The 13,310-nt window shown below is 39.0% G+C and overlaps 1 protein-coding gene across 1 annotated transcript in view; it reads right to left on the reverse strand.

Moving 5' to 3' along the window:
- Positions 1-13,310, reverse strand: part of LOC124165541 (zinc finger CCCH-type with G patch domain-containing protein) — a 28,691-nt gene that overhangs the window by 13,087 nt on the left and 2,294 nt on the right. The window contains exons 5-7 of the mRNA XM_046542989.1: positions 11,481-11,623; positions 9,260-9,471; positions 8,667-8,809 (exon numbers count right to left, since the gene is read on the reverse strand). Coding sequence (XP_046398945.1) covers positions 8,667-8,809; positions 9,260-9,471; positions 11,481-11,623 — 498 coding nt within the window. The remainder of the gene's footprint in view (positions 1-8,666; positions 8,810-9,259; positions 9,472-11,480; positions 11,624-13,310) is intronic.

Genomic DNA, 13,310 nt, shown 5'->3' on the forward strand with positions numbered 1-13,310 from the left:
TTACTCAGCCTGCCGTGAGTTTGATGAGCGTCCGTGACAAGTGTTCGACTCGATTGCCAATATTATCTATTAATCTTCATTCTATGCCATGCCAGGCTTTAATTGACACTGGGTGTTCAGTTTCACTGTGTGATGAAGATTTCTTTGCTTCTCTGAAATGTTGCCGGAGTAAGGTTATTCGTAAGAATGTTGACGTCGATTTAATCACTGTGTCGGGGCAGCCTTTTCATATTAATTCCTCTGTCTCACTCAAGGTTCAAATAGGCAAGTTTTCTTGGAACCACGTGTTTTATCTAGCTAAAATCCCGTTTCCCGTGTTACTGGGTGTGGATTTCATTTGTAATTCAAAGATGATCATTCGTCCGGCGAACGTCAGTTTTGAAATTGCCCCGAATTCTCTTTTTTCTTTTACGGACAATTGCGAAGCGTTTAAATCGGCGCCAGTTAGTAACTCGTCCGAATCACATGTTCTGTCGTCCACTGAAATCACGTTGTGTGATAAGTTGAAGGGCTTATTGTCAAAATTTCCTGATGTGATTTCTCAAGAATTGGGGGTCACATCTGTTATGACATACGAAATTGAACTGCTAGATTCAACTCCGATTCGATCCCATCCTTATTCGTTGTCACCTCCAAAGGCTAATTTAATGAAGAAGCACATCCAATCTTTACTTGATAAGAAAGTGATTGAGGTTTCCAATTCAAACTGGTGTTCGCCAGCTTTTCTAGTGCCTAAAAAGGATGGATCTGAAAGATTAGTGGTTGATTACCGTAAGTTGAACAAAGTTGTTAAATCAGACGGTTATCCAACACCTTCTGTTGAACATGCATTCCAATATCTTGCTGATGCTAAATATTTCACTGTTCTTGATCTCAATTCTGCCTTTCATCAAATACCATTATCTGAGAATTCTAAGAAATTAACTGCTTTTGTGACGCCGTTCGGAGTGTACCAGTATAATAGATTGCCATTTGGTTTTGTAAATTCTCCTCAAATATTCACTCGTCTCATTAATGAAGTATTGGGCGATTTGAAATATTCATGTGTCTATCCATATATTGATGACTTGTGTATCTATTCCAAGTCTGCTGAAGACCATGTATCTCATGTTAATGCTGTCCTCAACAAACTACGCAGTGCCGGTTTGACGGTGTGCGAGGACAAGGTTAAGCTTGGTGTGGAATCACTCACTTTTCTGGGCCATCTCATCACAAATGGAACCTTGCAAGTTGATCCTGAGAGAGTGAGACCAATTGAACAATTCCCAGTTCCCAGAAATGTGAAGGAAGTGGCCAGATTCATTGGACTTTGTGGGTTTTACTGCAAGTTTATTCCAAGGTATTCTGAAATTTCTATGCCACTGAATCGCTTGAAACGTAAAAATGTTCCTTTTCAATGGACAGCCGTTGAAAATGAGGCTTTCTGCCAGTTGAAGAAAGCTCTCACCAATCCACCAGTGTTATCTTTCCCTCGATTTGACGAGGAATTTCATTTATTTGTCGATGCCAGTAATTTGGCGGTTGGTGCCGTTTTGAATCACAAAGTAAATGGTGATTTTGTCCCTGTGGCTTTCGCTAGTAAGGCACTCTTGGAACATGAACGTAAATTTTCTTCTTATGAATTGGAGTGTCACGCAATTCATTTTGGAATTCAAAAATTCAGTGTTTACTTACAAGTAAAACCATTTCACTTGTACACTGATAATGGTGCCTTGACATGGCTTTTCTCTCATCCTAAGCAGTTGGGCAAACTAGGCAGGATGGTTCTTAAATTATCCTCTTATAAATTCACTGTGCATCATGTTCGAGGAGCATCTAATTCTGTCGCAGATTGTCTTTCTCGCATTGAGCCATCCTCATCTACAAATAGTCATTTAGATGTGGAATCTAACACTCATAAGGAGTCAGCTGTTCCTTATTCTTGTGTGTTACATAAATTGCCTTTGTCATTTGTCGACATTCGAAAACACCAAGAAACTGATCTCGTTCTAAAGGATATTTTCAATCAGATTAATAATAATTCCTTGAACGACAAAAACTATTTTCTGAAGGGACAGCTATTATGTTATGGGAATTCTAAAATTAAGCGAGGAAGAGCTGTTTTGCCTACGGTCTTGAGGCCTATGATTTTTCAATATTTTCACTGCTCTAGTATGTCTGCTCACTTGGGCATGGCTAAAACTTATGATAAGATTAGCAGACACTTTTGGTGGAAGGATATGAAAAGAGAGGTTTATGACATGGTCAGAAAATGCCATCTGTGTCAAACTTGTAAACCCAGAAATGCTCCACCTCCTGGCATGCTATCGTCGCACAATCCTTCTGAAGTTTGGGAAAGACTTTATATTGACTTTGTGGGTCCTTTACCTCTGACTAAAGGTGGACACCAATATGTACTTTCTCTTATTGATGGATTTTCTAAGTTTTGTTTTCTTGAGCCAGTTCGCAAGGCTACGGCCGGTTCGGTTGTTTCAATACTCACTCAAAGAGTGTTTCCAAAATTCGGTTTTCCAAAATATTTGGTTTCTGATAATGCACAAGTTTTCAAATCTCATGCCGTTAAGGAGATGTGTTTGCAACTGGGGGTTAAGCAAATTTTTGTTTCTCCATACTATCCCTGTTCTAATCAGGTAGAGAGATTGCATAGAAATCTAAAATCTGCACTTGCTATTTTGTGCAATAATGCTCACCATATGTGGGACTCTATGCTTGCTGACTTAAATTTTGCCTTGAACACTGCCTCTCATGAGAGCAGTGGTTATTCTCCTGCCAAAATAATTTTCGGCAGAGAACTTAAGCATCCTTTAATTAATCAGTGGGACATTCCAAAATCTTTATTCGAGAATGATCTCAGCGATAATGACAGACAAGCCTGCCTGAATCATGTTATTGCTAATTTAAAAAAGGCCAGAAACAGGTATAAAGAATCCTATAATAAATCTCACTCCCAAATCACTTTCTGTGTGGGAGATCTTGTTCTCTGCAAAAACCATCCTGTCAGTTCTAAAGGTGAACAGAAAATGGCAAAACTGGAACCTCTGTGGAAAGGACCTTTCGTCCTTAAAAAGTATCTCTCTCCTGTAACAGTTATTCTCGAAGTTTCTCCTGGGAAAGAGAAAATTTGTCATGTTTCTCATTTAAAGGCATATCATGGTGGCATTGCTAATTCCAGTAATTAAAAGGAGAGAAATATCATTGATTTTTTTTTTATTCTTTTTTTTTTTCAATGAATGCTAATGTTTGCTCTCTCAAATACTATTTGATGCTTGATTTCGGTGTTGTATTTCTATTGATTCCTAATAATATTGTTTTGATTAATGAATAATAAGTCTATTTCTATGCTTGTAATTGAAATTGTTCTGAAATATTGTATTGTACTTGCTTATTCTCATCTGCTTAATTCACTCATGTAATTTAGTGTTGGTCTTCTGTGATTGTGAGATGGGGTAAGGTGGAGGAATTATGGGTGCTTGGAGGGAGAGGACGGGAGATTAACTTGGGGGGAAATCCCCGAGATGGCTCGTTTCCAGATAAGCTGTGGAGGTGGCCCCAGTTATTAAGATTCAATTGTGTTTTGTGTCACCTTTCCTCCACCAAGACTTTATGGACATTCTCACAATTCTGGACAGTGATAAGTGTCGTGATTTTGCAGTGTTCAATATTCTATCGATGGCTGAGTGATTGAATTGATCAGCTGATCTTAAGACTGCCTACTGTGTTTTAGTGTGGCTTTGGCGTTGAGTTGCGACCTTCATCGCCCGACAAGTATGAACTTTCATCTTGTCGCAACCAGCATGTAGCTCTCATTTCTATTGTTAATTGAAGAGTGAAATTTAGAGTGATTTCTTTTGTTGATGCAATATGCAGTTCTCATTTTGTTAGCATCGCCTATGATTCTTTTTTGACTTGTTTAATTAATACTGAGAGATATATATACACATCTTGATTAAATTTAGTCAGTACTTGTTCAATAGCTGACATGAATACCATATGCCTTGTAAATATTAATAATTATTGGAAAATCGAGGAATTTAGTGCAATCTATTTGTCATTTACGTAATCTTGTTGAATTTTGGAGGATTCTTTATTGATAATTAATTATGGACTGATAATATTTACAAACATGGAGGGTTTAAATGGGAGAAATACTAATGCCAATGTATATTAATTAAGTGAGACACATATTATGCTGAATATTTTTGCTGGTATTTTGATAACTAATAATTATTTAGTGAATAACCGTATTTTTGAATAAACTTGTACTTAATGATTATATAATATGGGGTATATATTTTGTTGGTCGACCCTAACTTTCTCTTGGGTTGCAATATGAATTTTGGGTAGAAGTTAAAACCCATTTTTGTCAATCGTTGATTTTTGATAAGGTGGTTGAACCCAACTAATGGGACAACCCAGGGTTCTGATGAACCCAACTGCTTCACCAACCCAATTTTGCCCATTTACTAAGTGGTTGGTTATTGTATTGCTTTACTTGGTTTTAAAAAAACCACAAAATATCTCTGATGAGAAAAGGAACATTTGAGTTTGGTAAAGATATCCTGGTGTTATACCAATAAAAATCTTCCCAGTTCCTTCTGGTCGCTGATGATAATTATTTGTAATTTTGATTCACTGTTCACCGAAACAAGCATCACATTATGACATATTGATTATTAATTTCATTTTCTTGCTATGTAATACTAATTAATCTACTCTATATCAATTCAGCAATATTTCTTGTCTCACTCTTGTAATTATGTCATGTTACTCACTTAAGAATTCTGTTGAATTCCAAACATCACTTCTGAGGTTATTATTTACAGAGTGATAAAAATGTATGTTCTTGTCAAAACTATTTTTGAGTGATATTTCTTGAATACTATTGTCTCAATCAATAAACTTTTTATATTCAGTTCAATTCTAACCACTGAATAATGGTTTTTGTGAAATTCATGGGGGTTAAACAGTGGGGGTTCATCCAGTGAAAACCAGTGGACCTGTGATGCCTCGATAAGTTTTCTAGGCATTAATCAGTTCTTGGTGGACGTGTCTTTGTCCACAAGTTCAAGCAATTTTTGTGGTCATTTTCCCACAGAGGATGTGGCATTTTTTAGTGTCCCCCCCCCCCAAAAATTTCTGGTACCCCCCCCCCCAGAAATTCTTCGAACTTCCTCCGAACTTATCCGCAGAACTTCTCCCGCCAAGAACTTTTCGCGCTAAGGTTTTTTCGCGCAAAGGATTTTTCGCGCAAAAGGCCTGTAGCAAAATCCTGTCTCTGCAAAATCCTGTCTCTGGAAAATCCTGTCTCTGAAAACCCTGCCTCTGGAAACTCAGCCTCTGGAATCAGCCTCTGAAACAGCCCCGAAACAACCCCGAACCAACCCCGAACCAACCTACCTGCAATGCAAGACTTATATAGGACTACTGCGGAGAAATACTTCTCCTTGGCAAGCAAGGGGAAATCGGTGCTAAGGCCTTAGTATTGCACTTGGAGTGAGAAGTTTTACCATTGTCCTATCACAAACTCTCTCTCCCTCCAACACCTCACCCCAGTATCTCCTTCCCCTCCATGTGTTCCAATGAACGATTCCTCTGATGTCTCAACCCAGAAGTTGAGGGGAAAATTCTGGGTGCTGGCTGTTGTCTCAAAACCAGGGAATGGTGTTTTGTGGAGCGGCCGTTTCTGCAGGGGCAGTGACGCATCAGTGGGCGGTTGTTGAATTCGCCTGGCTACCCCTCCACTCCCTGGAAGAAGCCCTCCCCTCAAATGCTGTCTCGCCTTGCATAGGCAAGCCCTCTTTCTGGTCGAGACCTGCTGGGAGTCACATGTCTTGTGAGCCATGAGATTTTTAGAGCAATTTTCTGCTGGTAATGTTTCCTTGGGATCATGAATTTACTATCATTGTTTTCTGTAATACTTCTGATTTTTTGAATACTCTACTTTGAATAGATATCGTACGGTAATAACTCGTAAATTGTTTTTGGCTACCTTTTTCTTGTGAGCTGTTTTTCTTGTTTGTGGAGTCTTACCCTGATCCAGCATGTGACCGACGGTTGGAGTATTTCCCTTGTCTGGACTTACGTGAAAAATCAACCAGATTTTACGACGTAACGTCACAACGGCTACTTGGTTTTTGTATTAACTGTGGATGATTCTTCTGTCATTACAAAGAACCCCAATTTCCTTTAGGATTCCAAGCATTGTGCTCCAATCCACGTTGTCAAATGCTTTCTCTAAGTCCACAAACGCAACGAATGTTGGCTTGTTCTTTTCCATTCTCTTCTCTATGAGCAGTCTTAGGGCCAATATTGCTTCCCTTGTGCCTTTGTTTTTTCTGAATCCAAATTGGTCCTCATCCAAGTACTCTTCTGCTTTTCGTTCTATTCTTCTATAGATGATCCTTGTCAGTATCTTCGACGCATGTGTAGTAAGGCTTATGGTCCTAAAATCTTCGCACTTCTCCGCTCTTTTCTTCTTAGGAATAGGGATTATAATGTTCCTCTCGAAGTCCTTTGGTATCTCACCTGTCGAATACATTTCACTAATGATTTTGTACAGCTGGTTCAACGTCTTCTCTCCTGAATTTTTAATTAGTTCTGCAGGAATGTCATCAATGCCAGACGCTTTATTTATCCAGAGGTCTCTTACAGACGCATCAAATTCTGATCTTAAAATTGGGGCTCCCATGTCATCGGCATCCACTTCCTTCTCGTTTTCGATAGCATTCGTTCTGAGGCTGCTTCCTTTGTACAAATCTTCCAGATATTCCTTCCATCACCTCCCTTTTTCTTCGTTTTCAATCATTAGCTCTCCGTTTTTGTCCCTAAGGGTATTACATCTTACCTTCCTTATATTTCCTTAAAGTGGTTCCTCACTATCCTATAGGCGGCCTCTATTTTTCCATGCTTAAGATTGTTTTGCACGTCTTCACAAATACTTTTCATCCACGTTTCTCTAGCCTTCCGCGCTTTACGACATATTTTGTTCCTTATTCCCTTGGAACGATTCTGTCCTTCCTCTGTTTTCGCAGCCTTGTATTTTCTTCTTTCTTCAATGAGATCTAATACTTCCTGCGTGATCCATGGTTTTTTCATAACGACTCTTCTTTTACCAAGAACTTCCTCAGCTGCCGCCTGCAGACCACTTCTAATGGTTTTCCAACTCTCTTCCATTGGTTTGTTGGTCGTATCCTCCCCTATTTTATTTTCTACAGCCTCTTTAAAAGCCAGTTGATGCTGAACCTCCCTCAATTTTTCAACCTGCCATATGTTTTTCACGGCTTTCTTCAACTTTTTAAATTTAAGGTGGCATTTCATCATAACTAAATTATGGTCACTATCGATATCTGCCCCTGGATAACTTTTGCAGTCCTTCACCTGGTTCCTGAATCTTTGTTTCACTAGAGTGTAGTCGATTTGGAATCTTCTACGGTCTCCTGGCATCTTCCACGTGTATCTTCTTCGCAGGGGATTTTTGAATAAAGTGTTGGCAACCACTAGCCTGTACTCCGTGCAGAATTCAAGTAGCCTTTCTCCTCTTTCATTTCGGTTACCCAACCCATATTTCCCAGTTATTATTCCGTCTTGACCTTCGCCGATGACGGCGTTCCAGTCACCTAAAATAATAAGATTTTCTTCCCCTCTTACCTGCTTGATAACTTCCGCTATATCTTGGTAGACATCTTCTACTTCTTCGTCTTCATAATCTGATGTAGGCATGTAAACCTGTACCACTACAGTAGCTACGGGTTTAGTATCTATCTTCACCATTACTATCCTTTCATTAAACTGCAGGTAGCTTTTAACACGCATCCCGGCGCTCTTTCTAAGCATTATGCCTACTCCAGCATTACCATTTAGCGATCCCGTGTGTAACATTCTGTAGCTTCCACTCCTTCTCCTCTCCTTCTCTGTCTCTAGTCTCCTTCCTGGGGCCACTTCATTTCGCTGATGCCTAATACATCGAGGTTCATTCTTCGCATCTCCACCTTCAAGTTCTCTAGCTTACCGCAGGTACGAAGTCATCTGACGTTCCATGTTCCTATCCGTAACATTCTATCTCGTTTGACCGATGTACCCTCGAGAGTAGTCCCCGCCCAGAGATCCAAATGGGGGACTAGTTTACCTCCGGAATATTTTACCCGAGAGAATTCCATCATGTCATTATATAAATTGAGTGGAGTAGCTGTGACTCCTCGGGATGATAATGTGGTGGTTTCCCCTTGCCTTCCACATCGCAGTACTACAGCCGTTAAAGTAAATGTTACCACGCCCGTAGTGGAATGTGTGTCGCTTTACCGACCAGTATGGTCTCCACCTTCGCACATGTGAAGAAGAGCTGCTGCCCTCTCCCCCGGATGATGAGAGGCATAATTGTTGGCGGCCCTCAGTTGCCAAGTCACGGTATCTTTTAAATGGTCTACCTTACCCAAGGGTAGCCCAATACCCCCTCAGAATACCGCCGCTTTTTGTCCACGACTGCTTATTCGACGAGAGAACTCGCTTATCTCGCAGCTTATATCTAAAGGTCGACCCACCATCCGCAACCCGGTGGACGCACTCAGTGGCTTTAAGCTCAGCCGCGAGCTTCAAATCATATCATATGAAATTGTCAGTGCTGTGGTAGCAAACCTTCACTCCAGTAATAGATATGTAATATGTAATACCTTTGTATGCTTTTCCCATGCACCAAGAGCACCTTCTTGAGGTGTCGTCAGCAAGCTCCTCTGAACAAGGTCTTCATTGATGTACACTTCTTCTTCATCCTCTTCACTGTCATCACTTGAGCTAGATGTCAAATCTAAGTCCTCTATCAGAAACAAAATTACAGCAGATTTTAAAATTGTATCACATTCAATGACCAAAACTGCATTGATAAAAATAATTAGAGTAACAAAGCCATAATTTTAGAATAATATGAGCCAGTTTAATAATGTGTACTTCAAGTTTTGCAAAGTATGGAAGCTGAGGTTGACAAATTATTTCCATCTAATCCACTAGTCTAACTGTCCATTGTTGTAGACTACATTGCTTATCAGTAACTTTCAACCTTTCTCAAATTAACATTATGTCTGTATCACACTCTGGTTAACGCTAACCCAAGCATTTTAAAACGAGGCCCTTAGATTTGCAAGCTTTTTGCAGTTTTTAGCCTGCTGTCAATGCTAGTTGCAAAGATGGATCACATATTCAATGAGGAACAGTGATAGAAAATACTATGTAGCAAGAAAATTACAAGCCCTACATTGCATGCACTCACCAAGTGGCAATAGATCAGCTAGGTTGGTTTCTGTGATCTTTCCACTTGATTCAAACTTAACGACCCATCCTCCATCTCCCGACACTTGGCTATCTCTGCTAGCGTAACTATTGTCAGTGGGACTGTTAGTAACGCGTGCTCGATGCCATAGGCCATCAGACCGCTTTGCCAGGACTCGGGATCCGACAGCAATTTGAGAGAAGTCAGGCTCCCTGTAAGAGGAATAAAAATTTTAACAATTCAAGTAGTGGTAAAGTACCTATTTAACATAGTACATTTTATTACCACTGGAATATTAGATGAAAATAATGAACAGGCATAAATGACACACAAAGATTTGGAGTTTTAATGGCAGATTGAATACATGAATTCTTCCAAGGATGAAAGTTTAGATAGTAATAATTTTGAATTCCAATATTTCAATTATCAACCATCATTACTAAGGAAATGCTCAACAATAAAACAAATATGGAGGCAAGTTTACACAGAGCATTTCTTGTGCAAGTTAATGTCTAAATGCATGGGCACGAGAATGAATGTGAAAATGCACAGAAAAACTACCCAACTTCTACAAATGCTTGAACAAAAAATATAACCTATTCTAATTTGATTCATTCATTCACACACGCTCTGTTCCAGTCCAACAAAAACCATAATTCATGCAATCAGACATTCACTCCTACGGGCTTATGTGTCGTGTAAACAGGCCTTTAGAATTTAAAAAACTCTCACCAACTATGATCCTGAGACTAATTCATTTACTACATCAAGAGCTAATACATACTACTCAGTAACTTAGAGTTCATTCCATAATCAAAACATAGAACTTAATCAGGATTCCCTTTTTATTCAGATCATCATTGATCAATCATAAGTCAACAACTTCCTTAACCCATTATTATCAATTCCCGAGAAGGGAATACATAGTATTTTATGCATAATAGCAATACCTATGGTCTCATATCTTTCAGTATTAATTGAAAGATATAAAGCATATAAGGCTAAAAATTCCTCGCTATCAAATGCTTACTAAAAGACACTTAAGTCCACCAGGAAAATACACATTAATAGAAATTATTTAAGACAGGAAACTAATGTCTAAAGCACACTTCAGTGAACTTTTCATAAAAAGAGACATGTTGCTTATTCAACTTTGCATGGTGATATGAGAAATGAATGCTACAGTTTTCACTGGATACCACTAAAAATAATAAAGTATGTCGTAAATTTCAGTAAACACACTCTCTATTAGCATTATCGCTATCAAAATAATTTTTAGCTATTTGTAGCACAGACCGAAAGAATTTGTAACACCCATTACCAGTGAACATGTCAACCCTACCTCAAAGATATTTTCATTAAATAATACTTTCACACATCCACTGAGGGGTACACTCTAAGCTTCAATAATTTCTTTGCAAATACACTTCAATAATTTCTTTGCAAATATAATGGTAATAATGAATGGATGAAAATAATTGCTTCATTAAAATATATATTCCCACTTGAATAAACAAATCCAAGGATAAAATAGAGGAGGCAATCACAAGAGCAACCTATCATGGCATGGTGTACGGTGGCAAAACATTGTTAAGCATGGGCGCACAATTACCATCTACGATCCTGATACTGGCACTAGTTTTGCACTAGTTTTTGTTTTTGGATTCAATGTAAACAAATGAAGGTATTGATACGGTGCCTCGTCTGCCACTGTCAGTTGGCTTCGATGCTTTCAATACACACCTTCACGTGCTGACTGCTTTCATTGCCTTTGTGCTGGCGCTTTTAAGTGATTTTTTAAATGGAGATAAAATATCTCTTATTTACTGTCCAAAATCACACTGGCTGTCAGCACTTATGATAATGACAATTGAGAGTGTGTTACTGAAATTTAGTACTTAATTATTTGATTAGTATCCAGTGAAAATTGCAGTCTTCATTACCCATGCAGCCATGCAAAGTAGAATAAGTAACACGCCTGCAGTTATGAATGGTTTACTGAAGTGTGCTTTATGGATGAGAGTGCAGTCTTAAATAATTTCACGATGACAAAGCATGTGAAAACAGTCCATGGCCAGTACTGGTGCTGGCAATATGAATAAAATATTCACTTCTCACATACTAAGATATGTACATATATGTATGTAACAATAGATTCTAAAATGGAAATCTTCCCTTGTATTTTCCTTATGATAAAAATGAAAGAAAGTTTTCAACTGACTTGAATTCTCTCAAGGACGACAGCTTGACCACTTCACCATGTGAGTAACGGCATTTGTCATCGCTGAACTTGCAGTTCCCTTCCAGGAAGTATGGACATGGCAGCATCTCTTGGTGAGTAGGGTTCACAAATATTACTCTGACCTAAAATGCATACAAAACAATCGATTACTAAAGGATTAATTTAAACCCTAGAAAAAACTTATTAGAATGGCTGAAGTTTACAAGTCATGATGAAAACTGAACATATTTTTTCCCACTACATATTAGTACATATAAGCTCTCAAGCTTTGAGCAAAAACTGGTCGATTGAAATTGGCAAAAGATGGGTGGCAATTGAAAGATGTACATGTGCAAATCTCGACAGAGGAGGGAGAACATGTCCTGATGGTGAAAAACCAGTTGTGTTTTGAACTGCCACTGCTATTCGGAAGTATCACCTGGTGTGAAACCTGGGAAACATTTTTACATTCAATTCACTGGTTTAATATGAAATCATTAACTATGAGACATAGACTTCACCTAATGATTAAAATGATTGGCCTGGCATTAAAGAGTGAAGGCCAATGAGCCCGCCCAGAATTTCTTCCCTTGTCTTCAAATATAATTCAGTCTTTATCAATTATAGCCTCCTTGGCTAAAAGTTTAAAGGATGAGATTTTAAAGTGACGATAATTATTTTTCGCGATTAAATGAAAAGTGAAAATTTTCAAGCGTGCAAAAATGCGATGGCTAAGTATGAATGCTGGGAAAAGCCCAAGTGAAGTCATTCTGGTTCCCGCTGTCGCCGCGTGAGGTGACCATGGGGCAAGGATATTTGCGCCGCTGTGATGCAGGCTGCTAACAGGTAGCGCTTGGTTTAAATAAGCATTATTAATACCTTATCAAAAGAAGGAAACTTTCCGACCATAGGCAGTTTTGATAGGTGATTATTAAGAGATGTTTCCCTGAGCTCTGTGCCTCATGCATGCATTGGTAATCTCAGACGATGTAAAACTCTTATCTACTTGTATAGCATCGAGGTCCCTGTAATGACACATGGAGTGGCATCGCATGGGCGCCAATCTAGCCTTTTTCAAATGCAGTTAAAATTGACCATTAACATTCGTCTAAACTGAGATTTCTAATTTGTATATTATGAATACACTAATGGTGGGTAAGGAATCACAATCAATGCCTTTCATTTTCTTTGATGAAGGAATCTACCCCTATTCATAATACGATTATTTAAACGTCATCCACAAAAAAATGACTAAACTTTAAAAATCAACATATATCCCTGGTCTCGGTGACCGTTGCTGGGCCTACTTCATCTTGATGATCTTCAATATGAACTTGTTTCCAGCAACTCACAAAATACATATATCCCACATCCCAGTTAAAATTGTCTTCAAATCATACCAAGCGAAAAATCTCTAAATCATTCCCCTTACATGAGGATATACCATTCCTCCAAAAACGGGAAATTTGGTTTTAGCATTGGTACCCCACATCACCATAATGATGAAGGCGTAGTATTCTTCCTAATCATTTTTTTACGGCATTTATAAATCCCTTTCCTGGAGGCATTGCAACAGGTGGCCTCCTCATCCAAGGGTGCTGTGCCTCCTCATCCAGGGGTGCTGTGCCTCCTCCCTTTTCCCTTCCTCTAGCACTCCCTCCTCCTGAGGTACCACCATTAAAGTCTCGGACTTTTGAGCCTGGCCTCAAAGAATGAATACCTGCCAGCCTGCCCAGGATTTCATTTCCGTGCCTAGAAATGATGTTTCAGTAGCCTCTTTGGCTAAGGGTTGCGGGAAAGAGGGTACAGGGGAACGCACAACCATTTGAA

This window comes from Ischnura elegans, chromosome 9, assembly GCF_921293095.1.
Source record: "Ischnura elegans chromosome 9, ioIscEleg1.1, whole genome shotgun sequence".
Taxonomy (NCBI): domain Eukaryota; kingdom Metazoa; phylum Arthropoda; class Insecta; order Odonata; family Coenagrionidae; genus Ischnura; species Ischnura elegans.